The following is a 22,474-nucleotide window of genomic DNA, read 5'->3' as shown; positions in this document are numbered from 1 at the left end:
AATTTAAATGCGGTGCCTTTCACATCCAAGTAGGTTAAAGTATAATTTGAAGGAAGTCTCATTTATGGATGTTGTGATTAAAAGGAAGTGGTGAAGGTTTCTATAGAAGTGATCACTGCTTTCTTCCTCCCCGGAAATCTCCCATCCAGTAGTGGGAGTGAGTATGCTGATATTTTAAACTGCAGCAAGTCACAAGAAACAAAACCCCAAGGATTCTCTACATTTGGGTTCTAGGCCAGGGGTTTTCAACCTCTGGCCCACACGTCTGGCCTGCAGTGCCACGTCATCCAGACCACAGGACTCCTCACAAGTTTGGAAATTTGGCAGTGTGTGGTCAGGGAGCAAGCGGCCCAGCTCCCCTGCTGCCAAATCGCCAGACCCACAAGGAGCCCCAGGCCCTGAACAATGAATCCAGCACCAGGACTGGCCAGGGGCAGACCTGGGGGATGTCAGGGATGAAAGGGGGACCCAGTGCCAGATCCCCAGGGTCCAGTCCCAACATGCAGAGCAGGGAGGAGGCAGTGCCAGGGCCCAATCTGCTCCACAGATGGGTCCCATGCCACTCATTTAGCCCACGGGGCCAAAAGATTGAGCCCCACTGTTCTAGGTCAGTAGACGTAAGGGGCCCTTAGGTGACCAGATGGAAATGGAGTATCCCCCTTAGATGACCGGACAGAAATAGAAGGTCACCCCAGTTGCCCTCCAGCCCACTGCCACAACATTTCAATATAGGAAAACTCTCCAACTCCTGTATTTAGGATACACTCCAGTTGATTCTGAAAGGCCGTCTGGAGAGGATTTCATTTTAATTTCTGCTGTTTGAGAAAACAAATAGGGGCAGCTTTTAAGGAAAGCTTAGATGGAAATACTGAAAAATGGAAAAGTGAAAGGGCTTCATGTGGATGCAGGGGTGAAGTTAGACCCAAAACTTGAGCTGGAGGATCAGGTCTTGCCCTCGGTAGCAACTCACTTTGGTTCCTTCTCTACTTGGATCCCATTCCCAGGAGTATTCGGGATTAATTGGCAGGTTTAACAAAGCCAAAGGCAGAAATTGGGGGAGTCTTCCCACATTGATCTGATAAAGACATACACTTCCATTGCGCCAGCTGGCAAGGGAAGCTCTTGGCAATGAAGGCTAGATGCATCTTTACATCAAGGGACTTGGAAAGATGCTGAAGCAGTAAACACCCTCTTTCCTTTTGAAGGGGACAAATGAAATACTGGACTGCTCAGCCTCACCTTCTCCAGGTGACTCACTACCAAGGGCTCCATCCCTCCTTACCTGGAAGTTTGGATATAACAGGCAGGAAGTGGGGCAGGGTGCTCCAAAATAGTTTTGAGGGTAAAATGACCTCTGAATCCTGAAAAACACTCATCTGCACCCACTTATAGATGAAATGGTAGCTTCATAAAAGCCAGCTTTAGCCAATATTGATGCCACAGGTTCTTCTCGGTAGCAGGTGTCTGTGGTGTTCCTGTCTGCACTAAATCATGTTAAAATTCTCTTTTTGCAGACACCGAGCAAATCAGGGAGACTTTGCGGAGAGGGCTTGAGATTAACAGCAAACCCGTCCTACCTCCAATAAATGCACAAAGACAGAATGGGCTGAACCATGACCGAGCACCGTAAGTTTTATCCTGGCTTCAGGTATGGGGCAAAAAGGGAGAGAAGGTGTGTGGTGAGCTGCCGAACTTGAGAGTAGGGGAAAGGTAACAGCGAGTGCTTGCATTGTGCAAACACAGAGGTGATTTAATGGGATAATTGGCAAGAGGAATATTAGGCAAAGCTTCTTAATAAGGAAATCTCTTGGACTGTGGGGTGATGTCCCAAAAGCATCATTGCTTGAAGGGGATTTTGAGCTTTGACTTGAGGGGGAAAACACTGGAGGAGATATTGTGGGGAAGTCAGCTAGAACGAGTGAGATGGACTGAAAGGTCTGGTAGATCTCTCTCTCCCAAACCTCTGATTTGGGGGAGCGGACAGAAAAATTACCTCCAAGGTCACATACACAGGTTTCCATCATCTTGAACCTTGGACTCCATTTTCAGTTACTGTTATTGTTTCATTTACTGGAAGAAAGCACTGCAGGAAGACCGTTCGGCAATGCCGACAAGCCTGTTAGCACCAGACCTGACATACCTTGGATGATTCTGCTTGGGCGGTCTCGTTTTTGGGACTCGGTGCACGTGAGCTGTCAGAGGGACGGCCTTCTGGAGAAGCCAGCAAAGCTTGCAATGCTGGAAGGGGATTATCATTGAAAGAGGATGTGCTTTGCTGCCCTCTTTCCATTTTGTTGCTCCCTTTTTGTTCCCTTCTCCCCGGTGAGCCGTTGTGCCTTTGTGTTCCCTGAGTAGGAGTCAGCAGGAAATCTTACCCTGCCCAGAGCTGCCCATACAATTCCTTTCACCTCCACCTCCTGCGAGCTGCTGCCGTTCCTGTATCGTTTCGTTCCCAACTCAACCATCGCCCAGAAAACCTTTCCCAGGACTGGGCTGTAACCCTTTCCTGTCCTTCTTGCTTTCTTTTTGTGTCAAGCCATGTTTCTTGGATTTTGGCTGTAACTATTTTGGGTCAGTGTGTCATCTTCTGCAATGCACCATACTGACTGATGAGGCTATATTTATATTAGCATGAAACAGAGGTGGGCCTTTGCTCCCTTTAAAAGAAAAAGCCACTGGAGAGTTTTCATTGCTTTAAAGACCAAGTCAGTTAGGTGGGCCAAGTCAGGTAAGGGCCCTAGCATCATTCATAACATCCAACAAAGTAGGTTGTTGCCTATGAAAGCTCTTGCCTCTCTGAACCAGTTAGTCTCTAAGGTGCCACCCTGCCCTAACTTCTGCCTTTATTACTTTAAATATATTCTTATATATATTGCCTTATTAATATTAATTCTGACCACTTGTAGTATGTTGAGAAACATTTCACTGCATGAAGATTGGTTCCGCTGGGCACGGGTGGGGAAGGGCTACATATAGAATAAGGAGCCCTGACTCTCAACAAGGAGAATCACATCTGCCTCTTGGAAGGCTCAGGTTTGTCAAGTGTCTTCTTGCATCAGACACCTACATGCTCATGTCTTGTACAGTTGCTTAGGAGTGTCTTGCTACCACTTGCTAATTATTACTACAATTACATGCATGGTACAACCCATCTTCAAAATTATTTAGGGACATTGGAAATATCTGAGGTGGCATCAGACTGAGGAAACAATTGACGTGTGAGCACTGAGGTTGGATGCACCCTCAGCAAGTTCGCAGATGACACCAAGCTGCGGGGAGTAGTAGATACGCTGGAGGGCAGGGCTAGGATTCGGAGAGACCTCGACTATTTGGAGGATCGAACTGAAAGAAATCTCATGAAGTTCAATAAGGGGATGTGCAAAGTCCTGCACTTAGGACAGAATAAGCCAGTGCACCAGTACAGGCTGGGGACCGACTGGCTAAGCAGCAGGTCTGCGGAGAGGGATCAGGGGATAACAGGGGACTAGAAGCTGAACAGGAGCCGGCAGTGTGCTGTTGTTGCCAAGAAGGCTAATGACATCCTGGGCTGCATTGGTAGGAGCGTCGCCAGCAGATGGAGGGAAGTGATTCCATTTGGCAATGGGGAGGCCACATCTCTGTCCAGTTGTGGGCCCCCCACTACAGAAAGGATGTGGACAAATTGGAGAGAGTCCAGTGGAGGGCAACAAAAATGGTTCAGGGGCTGAGGGAACTGGGCTTATTAGGTCAACAGAAGAGAAGACTGAGGGGGACTGAATAACAGCCCTCACCTCCCTGCAGGGGAGCTGCACAGAGGCTGGAGCTGGGCTGTTCTCAGTGGGGGCAGATGGCAGGACAAGGAGCAATGGGCTCAGGCTGCAGCAAGGGAAGTTGAGGTTGGATATTAGGAAAAACTTTCTCACCGGGGGGGTAGTAAAGCAATGAAACAGGCTACCCAGAGAAGTGGTGGAGTCTCCATCCTTGGAGGATTTGAAGACCCAGCTAAACAAAGCCGTGGCTGGGATGATGTAGTTGGGGATGGCCCGGCTTTGAGCAGGGGGTTGGACTAGATGTGACCTCCTGAGGTCCCTTCACACCCTCATATTCTACAATTCTGTGACATCTTAGATGTTAGTAACAGCTGCACGTTCCCTGCCTTCTCCCTACTGTTTGGAAGCAGCTAAAATGTATGTTTGTCCATGCTCTCGGTTACACAGCAATATCTGATGGGCATTGTGCATAGTGGGACAGTGCATCAAGTTGTCCACAGGACATTTTCCCAGCATGGATAAGGCAGCACCAAACAGCCTTATTTTTACCTGAACTTTCTCTTGCTGAAGTCTGAGCAAGGTTAGAAAGAGCTCGAGCGTGATTCAGGCCAGTGGTTGCCATTGTGATCACTGATGATAAAGTATAGGTTCCATTTTTGCGTGGACAAGGCCAATTATTCACTCTTCATGCAAGGCTCTTAAGTGATAAGGATTAGGATGTGAAAGAAACAAAGTATGATACAGGTACCGCTGTTTTATAGGGCTGATTAGTGACTCTTGGGTCAAGTCTCAGTCACTAGGGCACTAGCTTTGAACCTGGGAGGACGTGCCTCATCTCCTGTTCCACCATAGACCCATTGTGATCCAAGACAAATCTCATATCCTGTTGGCCTCAGTTTAGAAGCTGTAAAATGGGGATAACAGTATTGCCCTTCTTCCCAGGCATGTTATGAAGTTAGAATCATTGAAGCTTATGAGGTGCTCGGTGATGGGAGTCAGACTTGGGTGTAATCATATCCCACACGGTATATACCAGGCTGTAAAATACCAAATCTGTGATATTTTTTGAAAGCCTTGTGAGTATCTCTGTTGCACCAGGGATTGTCTTCAACAATTTGACAGAAGCGCTCTGTCTCCTCTGGCAAATTGTTCCGCATCCACTTTGCTTGCTGAAGTCCACAGAATTTTAGATCATAAAATTTGCACCCAGCTGACAGTAGAATATTAAAATCCCACACCAAATCTAATGGCTCTGTGCAGTAAAAGGAATGTGCTGTTTATTTTTCAGGACTCACAATTACTGCCTTTCCTTCCTGTTAGTTCCCTGCCCCACACTCGCACACACATGTGCGCACTTGCTCTCTCTTCCATCAGGGTTTAAATCAGGCAGTGCATTCAAAAAGTCTGACAGCCTTCTAGTTTTCTGGTATTTCTGTGCATAAAACCATAGGGAAGGGGTATACTCCTTACCAGTTTTGCTAGCCTTGCACCATTGCAATTGAAGCACTCGGACTGAAAACCTCTGGTGGCATTAGGGTGCCCAGCACAGCCTTCAACAAAGCCTGTACGTAACTTTCCTTTCTTTTTATGTGTCCTTATGACAAGGTATTCAGCAGAATTCACAGATTTGTTGGAATTTGACAGGGCTGCCACGAGCGCTTCTGCTGTGGCCTCAATCTTGCAGCTGCTGGGCTGTCAACCATATGCCTTCACACCTGTGCCACTGCAGCCCCTCGTACATAACTAGGAACATGTGAGTAATCCCACTGACTTAACTGGGAACATATGAGTAATCCCACTGACTTTAATTCTGGTCAGTTCGTCCCTAAATCCTAAAAATGTTCCATAAGGAAAAAGCTGCTTTCTCTCTAATGCCTTCAGTCAGGTTGGAGTGTTAACTAGCTCTGATGATCCAGGCAAAATGCAAGAGGTAAAGGTGGGAGGTCGGTAGTATCTTTTATTGCGCCAGCTGTAGTGTTGCGAGAGATGTCAGACAAGCTTTTAGGTACAGAGTGCCCTTCCTCCTGTCTGAGAAAGAAGCAGATACAACCTGAGCTAAAATACTGAGTAGAACGATGACTTTTGTTTAAACTCTTCAAGGCAGCTGTAGCACTGCAGTAATTATTCCTAGTCATTACTCTAGACTAGGTTGTTCCTTTTTTTTCTTGAGGATGTAAAGGAAAGCACTTCAACTGCTTAACACTGTGTCACACGTCTTTCTCAAAGTGATTGTTAGTTCAGGGCACATGTGCTCATTAAATTAGATCATCTGCCATATACAAAACAGCTCCTCTGTTAATTCGTGAAACTCAGACTCATTTTGATTTATTTCTTCATATGGATTACAGCAACCGAATGACAGAACAACCTATAAACAATCTATAGACAACCTATAAGCAACGGTGCTAAGGGATAAGGTTAGAGCGACCGTTTTAGATTTGATATCCATGGCAAAACATCATCAGTAGCCTGGTGCAGGTCTTCGATGCAGCCATTCAAATGATAAATGAGACATTCCTCTGTAATGTGTGCTTTAGTTTGCGTTTCACCACACTCACACTTGGGGTCTTCCATAAAATTCAATTTATGTAGCAGGTAGTTACATGTACCTTGTCCAATACAAACGCTGTTCAGTGTTGTCCAGCTCTGCCTTGGTGAAGCAAAGCCAGGAGATTTAGATGTGGGGTCCATGATGAGAAATGTATTAATGATGTCAGTTGTGTTCCATTGCTGGATCCATTTTTCCTTAATGTCAAAGTTTTCATCATTTAGCTCTTTCCAGCACTCCAAAATAGCCTCCTTGACTTAAGCCTTGGCCTAGGGGGGTCATTAAGTCCCTCAAAAATTAGTAGTGAATTGAATGTAAGCAGTTTTTTGTAGACTCTTAAAATATGCTGCTTACACTGAAGATCAGGAGGAGGGATATGAGGTGGAACAGACAACCAGGGAACAGGAGTGGATCTGCAAGAACCCGTTATGGGTCTCATTGTTTCATTCAATTGAGAATCAGTCAGGCAGGTGTTTGGGGCACACTACTCAGCTACTAATCATTTCAGCCATAGGTAGTATAATACCCTGGAAAAGTACTTGGAAAAATGAGGCATGTATGAATAGCTGTGTAACTTGTGGTGGTGTAGTATTTGTTTGATGGGACCCACAGCATGGGAGGTGCTTTCCAGATGGGCGAGAAGGCATGGCCCCTGGCCCAGGATGTTTGCAGTCTAAGCTACAAGGAGCCTGTCCATTTGCCAGATGCAGCTAACTTCTGTTGGTGCAGTGCTGTTGCAGCAAAACGCCAGAGCTTCAGACTAAACACTGTCACTGTTTATATCTTCACGGGCTGGAGAGGAGTGCTCCAGCTCCAGATGTCAGAGATCAGGGGCACTTGGGAAAGTCTGGCTTTGTGCACTATTTAATTTCTCAATGTCATAAATCCTGGGACAGGAAACATTAACAGTGCCCAGCAATTAATCCTCACACCATCCCCCGGAGAAAGGTGAGGAGACCTTCTGGGCCACCAGCACATGTTAACTGAATCATGAGATAGGATCTGAAGAATTTTATCTTGGATCCCCAACACTACTTGTCCTGCCATGCCAGATGCTCAAGAACTGATTTTGGGGATCTGGGTTAATAATCGTCACATCCCATCGCGCATCTGCTGGTGTTTGAGGAACTGGCACCAGGGAGCAGATCCCTGATGCTGGTCTGTGTGTGCATCCAGACCTTTAAAAGGTACATGTACAGCTTAGCTGCATCCACGTGCCTTCAACTTGCTGGTGTCAGGGGAGTCTGGGATTGGGAAGCTGCTCCACAATCCTGGGCTCTTCATGGGAAGATTAAATAGGCTTGTGGGCAGGTCAGCACCACGGAGCAGCTCCAAGCTGGAATCCGCAGGTGCCCTTTAAACTAACATGCTGCACATTCAAATTAAAGCATGAGACAAACCAGTCACAAAGATGTTCTACGTATAATGTGGAACGAGTTTGGTTTGCCATTTTTATCATGTGATATGTTGGTTGTATGAGTGGCAAGGAACATGTTAATTGTGTGATAAATGTTAGTGGCTGCCAGGGGTCATAGGCGAGGAAGCTGCAGGTAACCAGGTTGTCGCAATTTCCAGTAGGGGCCAGGATTGGGACATAGGTGTTTCTAACTGCTAGTCCTTCTCTTCCCCCACCTATTGCTCTAGAGTCTAGACCATGGGTTCCCAAAGTGTAGGCTGTTGGACAGTGCAGCCTGCAAGCACCTTGGTGCAGCCTGCCACCCTGGACTGCCCCTTTGAAATGGCTTTCCAGGAGCAAAACTTAGGGAACCCCTGCTCTAGACCACGCACCTTCACCAAAGGCAAGACAGTGAACATTGCACTGGAGGAACTGAGGAAATCAAGCCCAAGGGGCAGGCTGTAAATCCAGAGATGCTGATGCGAGTTTCTGGATGAGCAAAGGTTGCATTTGCCCAGAATGGCTACTCCTTGCTGTGCCAGTTCTTTGGTAAGGCACACCCATGTTCCCTGGGATCTGCCCCTGGGTTCCAGCGAAGTTTTTAAGAGCTCATTGTGTCCTCTTGGCACTGCTTTCCTTTGACAGGATACAATTCTGTCCCACTTCTAAGCATGATTTATGGCTTCCTTCAAATAGTTGCAAGTTGCTGTTTGAGGATGAAGAGGTTTGCAAGAGGATGGAGCTGGGCTTTTCGTAGTGGGGGCAGATGGGAGGACAAGGAGCAATGGGCTCAAGCTGCAGCAAGAGAGGTTTAGGTTGGATATTAGGAAAAACTCTCACTAGGAGGGTGGTGAAGCACTGGGATGAGTTACCCAGAGAGGTGGTGGACTCTCCATCCATGGTGGTTTTGAAGACCTAGGTAGACAAAGCCGTGCCTGGGAAAGTGTAGTTGGGCTGGCTGGTCCTGCTTGGAGCAGGGGGCTGGACTAGATGTGACCTCTGAGGTCCCTTCCAGCCCTCACTTTCTATGATAAACAGTTGCTACAGCCACACGTACTTGGAGAGCGCATTCCTGCTGCAGTGCCTTTGACTTTAAAAAGCAGTTCGCTCAAGCATTTCCTAATTCATTAAATTTAGTAACTCTCGCCAGGGCTCCCACTCACCACTGTGAATTAATGAGCTCTATCTCAGGTACTTCTGAGGCAGCTTTTCCCATAGTATCAGAGCACAGGATTTGCAGTGATGGTACACAGCATCGACTGGGCTCTTTGCTTCCCCGAGTGATTCTAGCTGTCACTTACTGCTTGCACTTGGTTCACATTTGAGGGACTGTTATTTTCATCGCTGTTTTCTTGTCTTCAGCAGCCGCTGCCAAACATTTGTGCAAGGTGGAGCCTTGCCGAGTTCTCTGAAACAGTCCAGTTCTGGCTTCGCTTTCCAATTCTGCAATAATTAAGCAATAAGGCTCCAATCCAGTCTTGCTTATTGAGGCAAACTCCCGTTGAGTGCAGTGGGAGACTTGCCCAAGTCAGGAATGTTGAACAGGCAAGAGGCAGGTGCATTTTTGGGTGAGTTAATACACTTCAGGGGTGTGTTATGAGGCATGAGGTTGTAGGTCAAGTGCCTAGCGAATGCCTGGAAATGCACTGCCTGTCACTGTCACTGATCTAAGACGTTTCCCTTCTCCGAGGCTCCATCCGTGTGAGAATCTGTAAGGGCTCTGCCAACATGGCTGTAATCCTCGTGGCGCGCCTGCGTGGGAAGGGAGTGTTGTCTCCTTTTTACAGGCTGCTGTACAGCGCTGAGGATCCCGCAGAGTCGCTGGCAGAACCAGGAATACTGCTGAGATCTCTCCATTCCGGGCCAGGGCTAGATGCAGGAGGATCTAGCACCCGCAGAGGGTTAGCACAACTATAACACCTCTTTCCAAGGGGGTTTGTAGGTGGGAGAAAAGTGGTTGTCACTTATCCTATACACGGTTGATGTTTTCAGGACCCCTTTGTTCAAGGGCGTGTAGAAACACATGCACACAGAGCAGATCATCATTGCAGTTAACTGAGGCTGTTGTCTGCAAGGGGTAGCCTGGCGTGAGAGCAAGTGCCGTCACACCCTCTTGATTTCTGCCCTTGTCCAGGTGCGTCTGACTGTACTTCTTTGTTCTGGTGCTGTAGGATTGTCATCTTTGTGGGGGACAGGGACAGTTGTGGGGAGGGCATTGGAGAATTGCTGGCTCTCAAGTAACCTTTGCCTTTGTCCTCACTGTGAAGAAGGCAACTTCCACCCTAAAACAGCAAGTTCTCTAACCTCCATGCACAGGCTGAAAGCACCTCCATCCCAGGATCCAGGGTTTCTCTTGGTGGTAGATAGAGGCAATCAGGATAGAAATCAGCTACGTGGTGCAGCAGAGGCATAGCCAGCATGAGTCAATCTTCTTCTGAGCAGCTTCCAGTGCAGGTAGAGATTGAGAGAGGCTGAAGAGGGAAATGGGAGCCCAGAGAGCCAAATTGGCTTTCCCAAGGTCTGGCTGTACATCCGTGTCAGCTGGGAGTAAAACGTGAAGTCCAAATTCAGCGGTCTGCCCGCTAGATCATGCTGTCGGATCTTTAAAAAGCAAGCAAGCTGTTGCGACCTAACCAGCCTGGTTTCTCTCGAAACCTATAAAACAACTGCCATCAGGACAGCTTGAGAAAATGTTGCTCTAAACATGACTTGTCTTATAAGGAAGGGAAGTCCAAACTTTGCGCAACCAGTGATTGCATTGGCAGTTCTCCAGGAGCCCCGCGGGCTGCTGCTTAATTGGCATCAAACGAAGCAGATTGCAGCCACCTTCATCTGTAATGCAGAGAGGGGGCCCCGGGAGACTACAGGTTCCAGCGTGCGGCTGCTCGGATCACGACGGAGCATCGCATGCTGGGACCTGTAGTTCCCCACCCCCCATCCCCGGCCTGTTTTCTCTCTTGAAAGCTGGTGGGGGCCACAGTCCGTGCCTCACCCACAGGCAAAAGTTTGGCCACCCATCCTACAGGATCCCAGCTTTAGAAATCCACTCAGCTTGGGCTAGCTGTATTGTTGTTAATCTTCATTCACAAGATTTCAAAAAAAAAAAACCCCAAGGTTCAGGCTGTTGATAGAAACTGAAGCTGGGAGGGAAAAAAAAATAGTTGAAAGTCAGCTAAAGTCACCTTGGTAACTGCTGCAATACACTCGCCCGGAACAAGGAGGCATCAGATCCAACTACAAACAGCTTGAAAGAAACAAAAAAGAATGTAATCATCTAAAGAATTAATCTGACAACTGCCCACATTGACACCTCCCACCAGCCTCCAGTCAGTTGGAAATGTGCTTTAATCTTCCCAACTCCCCTCCAGTTTCATAAAATGCTAGATGTGCAGTCCTCAAAGTGGGGCATTTCCGGCCTGCTGCTTGCATTTGAACGGCACTGCCTTTCCGAACGGAGCCGCCTGGCTTTGGCCAACTTGTTTTTTCTGGACGCAGAGAAACACGAATTATTTGTGTGGGTTGGATGAAGTATTCAATCTGGAATAGACCAAGTTTACAGCATTTTACATCATAGGCAGTTTGATCTTTAGTCAACAAATACAACAACGCTGGCCTTCGCTGCTGATTTATTTGGTGATGGGTTGTGGGGGGAGCAAATGGTTACAGGGAGATGGTGATCATGAAGCCAGAGATGTTATTGAGAGAAACCAGAGTTTTTGCAAATTGTCCTTTTGCTTCTCACAAGCTGCATACGGCAGGGAAAGCTACAACATGAGCTTTTCATTAATAACGCCCCAGCAATTCCAGCACCCCCTCGTCTGGGCCATCACCCTTCCTCTGGGCCAGGATGAGGATTTCCACTCCTACTGAAAGAATGTTAATGTTTCTCACAGAGTCCTGTGTCTTGTTACATGTTCCCTAACCCGAAAGTCGGATCCCGTTCTCAGCCTTCCCTTAGCACCTTCTGTCCTTGCTTCTTGGAGCACTCTGTAATCATTGTCCTTAATCCTTGCAGGGCTGGAGGAGTCTTATAGCTGTGATGGTCCAGGAAAGGTGTGAGAGATTTGGTGGGGGGGTTGGTGATATCTTTTATTGGAACAACTCTGTAGTTGGGAGAGAAGCTGGATAGTGCCCTTCCGCAGGTCCAAGAGAGAAGTAAACTCAACTCAAGCGAAACAACAGATGCAATAAAAGCATTTGCATCTGAAGTAATAGATTTGACTTTGTTCTATCCCCTATTTAGCTCAAGCTTTGTCTGCTTCTCTCCCAGACCTGAGGAAGGGCAGTGCAGGTCCAAAAACCTGTCTAACATCTCTCTCAGCTATACAGTTGGTCCAGTAAAAGATACCACAAAAGAACCCCCTCCTCAAGGAAGGGAGGGAAGGAGATCCACTTCATACATGGAAAAGCCGAGGCAATGTTTAAAGCAAATTTCAAGCACCGTCGTCTTGGGGGGGAAAGGTGAGTTTTCCACCATCAGGTTACATATCTCAGGGTAAAAGCCTAGCAGAGGTGAAGCACAAGCAGCCTTTTCCTCTGTAGTGGTGGTGGGCCTTATTGCCACTGCTGCTGCTGCCACCACCTGGGGCCTGTGCCTGCTAGCTTCCCCAAGGCAAAAACTACCAAGTCTGACATCCATGAGGAGTTTACGTCAGAGCCTGGAAAACATAGCGTAGGGTTGGAAAAGTGACAAGTGAGTTCTTGGCAGAGGTTTGGGAGCAGAACCCAGGTATTCTGATGGCTAACACTGTGTTTTAAGAGTGAGACTCTTCCTGTCCCAGTTCTTGGTCTATTTAGGAGGGCGTTGGTTCATCCTTCTTCCAGAACCATCTGAACACCAAGTAGCTGAGACCCTCACCTCCACTGCGATGTAGCTCAGTGCTACAGATGCTCCATGTGGGTATGGACCATCTTAGGTGAGCTTCGTGTATTCAGACACATCCCCGAGTGCTTTCACTGTTGGCACTTGGTGCAGCTATGCCATTGCTAAAAGAAACATGTCTAGCCTTCATGTAGGAGGAGCACTTTTAGTCTTGAACATCCCACCCTGGCTGCATCTGAGCCAGCTACAACAAACAATTGAGTGGTGTCAGCAGTGCAGCAACACTCAGCTAGTCCCTGTGGCGTGTCTCCACCCAGGCTCTTATGTGTACTGGAGCACGCTGAGAAAATCTGGGCAGTGATCTCTTACTTTTGTCTATCCTATCACAGCTGTCCTGCAATACCGCAGCACTCCAGCCACTTGGACACAGAGCTGTGGCAGCATCCACACTTGAGACCGCATCCTTAGGTCCCTTTAGAGGAGGGACTAGCCAGGTCTGCTCCACGTGCATGGTTGGGGCTGACCTGGATATAGCCAGTCGCAGCCCGATCATGGTGATGTGCCAAGCTGTTTACTAGCCTGCGGTAGCTGTGTGGTGGGTGGGCCCTGTCTGGAGCAACCCACATCACATACCTTGTTTAGAAAAAAAGTCAGGGCAATGCCGCACCTTATAGGCAAGCTGAATCAGAGATGCATAAGTTTCCTTGAGCAGAAGCGCACTTCATCAGATGCTGAAAAGTTACGTATCTCTGATTCTGTTAGTCTATACAATGCATCTCTATCCTACCTTATGCCTGATGTCAGACTAACATGGGCAACTACCTCTTCTGTTCAGAAGGTTATGGGACAGACAGGATCTGATTTGGGATTTCGCTACCCTAGTTTCACCGGTCCACTGCAGAGTGCGGATCACAGGGACACCACCCACATTAAACAACAAACCCAGGGGTTGTGACTATTTGGGGGAGGTTTTAACTGAAGCAATTGGTAACAACTTGGTGTCCTTTCAGAGCTAACCAGAGATTTGCCTCACACTTCCACCTTTTGTGAGTGTGAGAGAGAGGCTGGTTACTCATTAATATTAAGTCTTAATTATTTAAGATCTGGAAAACCCAATGGTTCCTTTCAGAAGTTACACATTAGTCAACACCTTCTCTTGAGGCACAAACAGCCTTTGCCGGTTTGAAACAGATTTTAGTTTGCATTAAAAAGCCCACCCCTACCCTTCAGCATGTTATCATCATCCTGATTAGAGCAACTGGAGGCTGCATTCAGGGATCAGAGCTCTGTTGTACCAGACATTGTTCAGGCCAGCGTGTTTAAAACCAGAAAACCCAGCCCCAGCCTCCCAGAGCTTTTGGTCCAGCTTGTGATGATCTCTATTGAATCCGTAAGCCCCTGTACCTTCATTGACCATACCAGTTGCAGTATTAGGAAACTCACTCACAGGCGCATGGAAGAATCCCATTGTGCAGACCAGCGTGTTTGAAAACAAACCGACCGCAAAACCTAGCCCCGGTCCCAAGGAGTTTATAGTCCGAGTCTGCGGCAAGCTGAGTGGCAGTGATTCTCAACCAGGGCGCCGAAGCAATACTAGCCCTGTTGAGTGTTGTGAACACCAACACATGCTCCGCAAGATAAACCTAGAGATTTCAAACAGGAATCTAGCATGTCAAGAGGGCAGAACGTTGTCATGGGCTTTCCAATTCTTTGTGGCAGAAGAATTGCTCTCTCATTTCTCTGCAGTCAAAAAACAAGTGAAAGCAAAGAGCTGGCATTTTCCAGAGAGGTGCCTCGAGTCCAACAAGGGGGCCCTGGAGTCTAAAGGAGATGGAGAACCACCGGCGTATGCAATTCTGTTCCATAAACGCCTGTCCTTTCTAAATTTAAATTCACTGACTATTAGATGCAGCATTAAGGATTTTACCGAGTGCACCAAGCCCTCCAGGGACAGGCGAAGGGCCCAGCCTCTTGTCTTTATTAACAAGAGTGCTGAATAACTCCAGATACGGTCCAATGTACATAAACTCTGTAACTGTTCTCAACAGTTGATAAAGTGCACTAAAAGCATGTGTTTCTAATGGCTGACACCCTGTTGGGGGCAGGGGGGTTGGTAATGAATAATTGGAAGCGTTAGATGACAGACTGACTTTCCCACAGCTTAATGTGTATATAAGATCTGATAAGGAAGCTCAGGCAAAGCCGAGCTTAAGGTCAATTGATCATTAATCAGCCGTGCACTTCTCAGGTAGTCGCACTGCAAAGGCTTTCTTCACAGTCTGCCCCATTCCACTGTTTTAAGGCCCCACCTACACAGAGCTGTAAAATGTGTTTGCCGAACCAGTTTAAACACAGCCGTTGGTGCCAGCTAGGCTACGGAGATGGCCAGGCCTTCACTTCAGAGTGAACCCAGATGCCTGGCACCCAAATTGAACCTCCCTCTGTTGTGAACAGCTACGCAGCAAAGCCATGCTTGAGTTACTGTGTCCTCCCTTTGCTTTTGCTTATGCAGCACTGGCAATGGGGGTTGCCTAGCCTGTGGTCCTTTGGGCTGCCCTCGTTCTTCACAGTGAATTGTGGTCTGCACATGCGGGGGGATTGTGGCAAGGTATTGGAGGACTACAAGCCTTCAAATGGCATAACCTGAATCCTCGTTGCAAAGCGGGCAGGTTACCAGTCCAAGTGAAAGTCTCGCATGGGTTTTAGCTGAGCCTGGGTTGACAGCGCCACCACATGCAGTCCAGTGGCTTTGCATGGAGTGGAGCTGGGGGCAAGAGGCAAGTCGGGGCCCAGGTTAACTGCAGTGAGACGCTCTGAAAATCAAATCGGCGGCAGGTGTAGAGTTGTTCCATCGCAGTTCGCTCAGCGCAGCCGAAACATGGCTCCATCTGTCCCTACAGAAGGGCTCGAGCCAGGGCTTAGCCAAACCATGTCAGGATTTGGTGGCAGTGAGTGGTTTGGTTTGTCCTGCCAGCTGGATCTATGTTTTATCTGTCGGGGGACCGGTGCTGTAGCCAGCCTTTTTCCTTTCATCTCTCCCCAGCTACAGATGACCCTGTAGCATAGTTCAGACCGCAGCAAGGTATTGCTTCTGTTAAATCAAGAATAATTGCCAGATGAGAGAAAATTGTAAGCCCTGTCTCTTGTGACTGCATTGCAGCTGATGGCACTCTGTCCGTCTGTCCCCTTCCAAGCTGTTGTTCCCTGAACTGGCCTCTCTGAATCATCCAGCACGTTCTGCCTGATCTAATCTTGTTTTGTTCCCTATAAACTGTCAACTTGTTGCACCAGAGATCATATCTTTTCTCTATATGCTCTGTGATCTGAGGAGGAGTTACAGCTCTGCCCTTTGCACATATAAAGTGTTTTGAAGTTTATGGTGCAGCAGTTAGAGATATCCCTGCCTGATGACACAGAGGATGCTGTCTTGGGAAGTTCATAATCGTATAACAGTGCAACCTTTAATCAGGACATGGCCGTACGGAACCTACTGAGTTCGTAAAATATAAAGACTGCATTGTTTGAGCGCAGCTCTACTTGAGAGGGAAAGCGGTCGACCGGTATTCTGCGACTCGTGAGTGGATTTTGTCCTCTGAATATTGCTTCTGATGCCAGCAGAAAGCAGAGTACTTGCAAGCTCTGGGTTGAAGGAAAAGAAATACAGAGGCTCTGGGAGCTTCTTTTTGCTATCGGTCTCTGAGCCAATAGATCCGCAACAAATTAAAGGGGACGGTGTAGAGCCTTTCCACCTAGCCTCACTCCTCCCTTAAAGAATCCCAGAGAGTAGAGGCCAGATCACAGAAGACCCACGTGGGCTGTGCCTCAGCCAGAGGGCTCTCCCTTACAGCGCATGTTATTTTGCTCTTTTCCCTTAGGAAACTGGTTCCTGTGCTTCTGGGGGCTCTGTTGCATTCTCCAATTTCAGTCCTTGATCACTGGATCAGGGCAAAGCCTTGGATGCTGGGATCCATGGTGTGTGTGAGCCACACCTCTAACAGAGACAAGGGTGGCTGTAAACTAGATGGGCTCTTCAGGCATTAAGCAGCTGTCACGCAGCTGTTGTAGATAACAGCTGAAATGTCCCTTTTTCTTCCCCACAGCGTCCATACTACTACCAGCAAATGTTTGGGGCTCAGGTCCTAACCATGTGCCCTTTGTTCCTTCTTTTAGGAGCCGTAAGGATAGCTTAGAAAGCGAGAGTTCGGCAGCTATCATTCCCCACGAGCTCATCCGCACAAGGCAGCTCGAGAGCGTGCACCTGAAGTTCAACCAGGAGTCTGGGGCACTGATTCCACTCTGTCTAAGGTGAGAGAAGCCACTTCCTTCCTTGGCCTTGGTTCAGCAGCTGTGGTTCTCCTTGGCACTTGTCATTCCTTCACACAGACGATCACAGCTAGATTGGTAAAGGCCAGAGCTGCAACACTTTGCTAAAAATGCTGGAAGCAGATGGCACTTTGCACATGTGTTCCTCCTGCTAAGATCGTTCCTTACTCTCCTGCTTTTCCACCGTTTATTTTGAGGGTTGAAGAGGAGAGCTTCTCTGATCAGACTCAGGACTCAGGCAGTTAACCATGCGATCAGACGAAGGCCCTTTCGTGGATGTTAGCTTGCACATTTGTACACAAACATTTGGCATGTTTTGTACGGGCAGACACTCTGTCACTTCTATACCTGTAAACGCAATGCCACAAAATGTGGAAGTTCACAGTTCAGCCAGATTCAGAAAGGGGTTGGACAGGCTCTTGGAGGAAGGGGGCATCCATAGCTATTAAGTATGGGAGATAAAGGGACAGTCTCTGAATCAGAACTTCCTCCTTTAATGCTGGAGGCTGCAAGGGAGAGAGCAAAAACCCTGGTCAGACCCAGTTCGTCCTCCCTTCCAGCCTCCGCTCTCTGCCACCGTGTGACACAGGAGACTGGGGAAGATGAACCTGGGGTCTGACCCAGTAAATGTTCCCTGCAGGCTAAGGGGGGTGGCGTGGATATAGGGTGTGGCAATTTGTGACCACTCACAGAATTCAGCTACCAAACTTAAAATAAATGGAAGTCACATAAATTCAGCCTTCTTGCCCTCCTTTATAAAATGGGCATAAAGCATCTGATAGATGCGGGGAACACAAATGCCTGGGTCACAACTTGAAATTCCCACATGGAAAGCATTATAGAAATAGGCCTTTGTTGTTTGAGAGGAACACATGTCTCTCTCCTAGTGAATGTCTTTTTGGACACAAGTTCACTGACACACCTTAATCTTGGTAAGTGATAGGCAATGGGTTACTATGACATCAGCTAACTCACGTAGAATTTGGGGCCAGGTGATTAAGCTGATGGCAAGGTTTGGTGCTGTGGATTCTGGATTCAGTCCCTGGGCAGAGGGAGGTGGAAGTCCTACACCGTAACTCTGTCCACAACCACCGTGGTGATTTGAGATCCTATTATAATCCTGCTCGGTCTTCCCAGACTAGAAGGATTGCGATTCTGAAGTGAGGTCTTGGTATTTAAGCGGGTGGGAGGACATCCAGACTTTTAGCAGGGACTCCCAGCCCATCAAGAGGGACAAGGCAAGTCATTCATGTGTTTGTACAAAATGAGTCCTTATGCTGCCGGGACTCATTTGAGGCTGTCTGGGTTCCTGACCTCTCTGTTCATGTGTGAACATTGTGCTCTCCAGGGGCAGGCTGCTACATGGACGGCACTTTACGTATAAAAGTATTACAGGGGACACGGCGATCACATTTGTATCGACAGGAGTAGAAGGAGCCTTTGCTACAGAAGAACACCCCTATGCAGCACATGGGCCTTGGTTACAGGTGAGAGAGCTTCTTTCTTCCCCATCCCACCCGCTCTTCCTCTTGCACCTTCTTCCTTTACGAAGCCCTCAAAGTTCCCTGCCCTAAAAATAGCGCAGCCCAGCTACACATCCTGTTGCAAGTTTTGTGATGATTAACAGGCAGCACCTTCAATAGCTCCAAAAGCAATTAGAAATACAGAACTATTCCCAGTTGTAGGAAAGGAATGTGAAACAAACACTGTTCAGCAGTTTCAACTAATACCATATTGTCTCACACAACACACACACACCCTCTTCCCAAAATCCAGGTGCTGAAAATTGGGGTGCACATTATAAATGAGGAGCAATGGTTACAGAAGTTTCTGATGCTTAAAGCCGCTGTCAAGAAAGAGCAAAAGGGAAGCTCCACATGCTCCGTGCTGGATTCCCTAGTTGCCAGTGATGGATGCTTTCTCTCAGGCCCCTTTCCCCTTCCATAACAGAGGCTCACAGGGAAAGATCTTTTTCCTTCGTTCTGCCTTTCAAAAATGACATGCATGTTTTGTTTGGGGACGTGTTGTATGTGAGAAGGTATGGTATTTATTTAAAGAAAACAGCCATTTGCATCTCGGGCTCACAGAGCATTTACAAGCTCTCTTTGTTCTCATTCCTTTCCTATGCTGCCACAGTGAAACGGGGGGATTCAGAGAGGCAGAACGGTTTTGGAGTTCAGACCAGCCATCAGGCAAGGACAAGCGGGGACAACACACGTTGTTCTCACTCAGCTCTAGATCCACTTGTAGCAAGTTCCTGATGTTAACTCTGGCCAAGCAGGCGCACATTTGTGTCTGTGCAGGAAAGCCCTCTTCCAGGAGAACTGGATGCAACAAGCTGCATCTCTCCCTTCCCTGTGCTGTCTCCAAGGCGTGCTGCTATTTTAGGCCCGGTGGTGCAACGTGTTGCTCCGGCGTTACAGTTAAGCCGGCCGTGGCAGGTTTTCAAGGCATTACCCTGCACATGTTCACAAATCTGGAGGGAACCATACAGGCAGATCTTTGCAACTCGTAAAATAACTGATGTGTGCGGGACCCCACGTGTGACATTCTCAAAGATGCTGCCGGCTTTGATTGTGTGGCTTGGAAAGCCCAGCTCTCTTCTAATGATTAACAGTGCACAGTCGGGTTTAAGGGTGGGTCACTCGCTGCTTGGGTCTTGTGTTTGCCAATACATGACACGCGAGATCTTGTGACTGCATTAACTCCAAGCATAACAGAGTTTGTTTGCATTTGCACTGCATCTTGAAGTGTATTAATGTGTAGAGCAGTCCCATAACCTCTGAAAGCTGGGGAATGGCAATAATTAGGCCGCTGTTCAGGCATGTAACTAGTATTAACCCTTGTGAAACCAGCTGCATTCAAAGCAGCTGTGCCTGGAAACTGATGACTAACTTGGATCATCTGGGAAGGGAGGAAAGGTTTCCTGCCCCCAGGAGGGGAGGCAAAGCTTCTCAAGGGAGCAAGCCCCACCTTGCCTCCTCTGCTAGGGAACATCTGCCATGACCTGCTCCATGCCTGCTGGTTTTGCCTTGTCCTTCAGATCGGAGCTGGCAGTGGATCTCTGGGAGATGCAGGACATCACATAATACAGGCAGGTGCTTAAGGTTGCAGACTCAACATGCATGAGCTGTAGCTTGATGCTTTGGGGTGAAGGAAGAAGGTCCTAAGCCCAGTGCTTTTAGCTTCCGCCTAAGGGGGGAGGGAAGACATGCCACTTAAGAGCCCTGGCCTTGATTGCCAGGACTGGTTTAATCCCTCAAAGACCTGCAAGCAAGATGTACAGAGGAAGCCCCCCTCTGCTCAGCTGAGCCCCCAGACTCAGAGGCACCGACCAGCTCGAGAAATCCCAAGGCAGAAGCAGGGCACGGTGACAGTGAGGGTCTGCGGCAGAGCAGCATAGGCCATTGGGCTGGGGAGAAACGGGGCCTCTCCTGCTGTGGACTTTCCCCATCCCTTAGGGAAGGATCCTGAGAAATCCTGGCCATGAGTCCACGCAGCTTCCATCGCCTGCCGACTCCTGTTGCTCCAGAGTCCTGCCTCTGTGACAGTCCAACCTGCAGCCTAAACACAGCATCTCTTGTTTACATGTGACGGGCCAGGGCAGAGCACTCCGGTCCCGTCTGTCATCGGTGGGATTGATGCAGAGAGGTGGTGTGCAGCCTGTCGGCTCTGGCTCGCATGAGTCCCAGCGGGCTGGAAGTCACGGACATTGGGTGGAAGTTTAGCTGACAACACAAGTTGGTAACTGCTAATGGACAGGCTCCGTTTCACCTGAACCCCATGGCAAGCTGCCCTCTTCGTTGTCTTTTTTAGCAGTCTTCACAGAAGGGACAAGAACTCACGAAAACAATAAAAACCGAGTGCCCTGTTCCTAACAACACTCCTTCCGGGTCAGGTTTGCAGCCTGTAGGCAGGGGCATGAAGAGGGAAGCTTGCCCAGCCGCTGTTCACGCTCTGGGGACGATTAAATTGTTGCATCCTCCAGAGCTGTCAAGCTGGCACCTTTCCCAAGGACTCTGAGTATTTTTCATTTAAGTCGTGTTTAATTAGGTATAAGAAACTAAATTCCATTAAAGGTCCAGCATGTCAAGCTGGTTTATTGCTTAGTTCCGTCTATCCTGTCATGTATTTTCGAATATGGAAATCATGTTGATTCAAAGATGCAGACCCGTTCGGGGAGTCCTCCTGGCTCACGCCAGACCCTCTGTATCCATCAGTTCCTGCAACAGCCTCTGACGCACGACCCACTCATGTTGTGTGTGATTGAAGACTCCCACCTTGCTTCTGCCCCAGCAGTGGCTGCCCAAAGCAGAAGCAGCACCCAGTGCTTAGCAAAATCGCCTTTTGGCCTCTGGGGATAAGTCAGTACCCCAGTGGAGCCAGGGGAAGCAGTGCCCATCTTGGCACCCTGCTAAGGGTGGCAGTTCCCAAAAGCTAAAGGGTGCTGATACAAAACAACCCCAGGACAGCATGAATATGCATCATGGGCTTCCCGTCTGTAATCTGAATCTGAGGCCTGTAGGAGCTACTTCGCAAAGTCAGGCCCAAACTGTATCACAGAAAGCAGCATCCAGATGCAATGAACACTTGCCAGGTTCAGCGTCCCTTTCTTCCAGCTGCCGTTTCCTGTCTGTAAAGCCAGAAATGCCACCTTCCCAAGGGCATAATGTGAAACTAAATCTATTAGTGTTGGCGAAACACTGATACTACAGCAACGAGCCCCACAGGAAATCTCAGGAGACCAGTCATAATTATACATCTCAAGAGGGAGAAGGGAGGTCGGTGAAGTCGTTACAGTGCTGGTTTGGAGCTCGGTGACCCGCATTCAGGCTTCTGGTAGCACCTTGGTGAAGTCGCTTAGCCACGGTTACTAACTATTAGGAGGTGCTCAGACCATGCGGTAATGGGAACCGTGCATCCAAAATAGTGCTGTACAGTTTTGCTGAATGGGCCGAGGGCAGCAGATTGGATGAGGAGGATAGAAAGCAGTAGCGAGTGGCTGTCCATTCCCCGAGCACAGTGCTGGGCTCGGAGTGAGACAGGCCCTGGCGTGCGGGAAGGACAGCGTGGTGAAAGATTGGACAGGAATAGATGCCCACAGGTGGGCCAATGTCATTTTACAAGGACAGCTTAAATTCCGGCATTTCCTGACGCGTCTTTGAAAAACCCAAGCAAGCACAATCCATCCTGCACAGTCGGACTCCCCGCGCCTGGGTGTCGCTAGCACTGAGGATTTGTGACCTACACCGGTCATTTCCTGGTAGCCGTTTTAGACCCTTGGGTGAGCAGCCAGCAGAGACGGCTGTCACCTGCAGCACAAGTGGGCTTGCGGCTCTGTGCGAGGCGCTGAATGGATGCCGAGACTCTTTGGGGCCTGGGCTCTTTAGCAGACTCTCCTTGTGCTGCTGCCCTCCACATCCTCGCAGTCTCCCCGTTCCTGTCTTTCTCTCTTCCATAGATTTCATAGACATCAGGGCTGGAAGGGACCTTGGGAGATCATCGAGTCCAGTCCCCTGCCCAAAGGGCAGGAAGTCAGCTGGGGTCATAGGATCCCAGCAAGGTAAGTATCCAATTTTCTCTTGAAGGTGTTCAGAGTAGGTGCTTGAACCACCTCCGCTGGCAGACTGTTCCAG

At 48.5% G+C, this 22,474-nt stretch overlaps 1 protein-coding gene and 1 long non-coding RNA gene across 2 annotated transcripts in view; one reads left to right on the top strand and one right to left on the bottom strand.

Moving 5' to 3' along the window:
* Nucleotides 1–22,474, top strand: part of SUFU (SUFU negative regulator of hedgehog signaling) — a gene marked incomplete at its 5' end in the record, with an annotated part of 123,705 nt that overhangs the window by 86,245 nt on the left and 14,986 nt on the right. The window contains 3 exons of the mRNA XM_019555489.1: nucleotides 1,515–1,626; nucleotides 16,686–16,820; nucleotides 18,187–18,325. Of these exons, the coding sequence (XP_019411034.1) occupies nucleotides 1,515–1,626; nucleotides 16,686–16,820; nucleotides 18,187–18,325 (386 nt within the window). The remainder of the gene's footprint in view (nucleotides 1–1,514; nucleotides 1,627–16,685; nucleotides 16,821–18,186; nucleotides 18,326–22,474) is intronic.
* On the bottom strand, nucleotides 9,029–12,022 carry LOC109324001. The gene is made up of 2 exons (XR_002104823.1): nucleotides 10,876–12,022; nucleotides 9,029–10,525 (listed from the first exon to the last, which is right to left on the bottom strand). It is a non-coding gene; the product is annotated as an uncharacterized LOC109324001 (long non-coding RNA).

The sequence above is a fragment of the Crocodylus porosus genome, unplaced genomic scaffold, assembly GCF_001723895.1.
Source record: "Crocodylus porosus isolate Cpor-Errol unplaced genomic scaffold, CroPor_comp1, whole genome shotgun sequence".
In the NCBI taxonomy this organism is placed as follows: domain Eukaryota; kingdom Metazoa; phylum Chordata; order Crocodylia; family Crocodylidae; genus Crocodylus; species Crocodylus porosus.
Note: the sequence above shows the minus strand (reverse complement) of the source record. Positions and strands in the feature narration are given on the sequence as shown.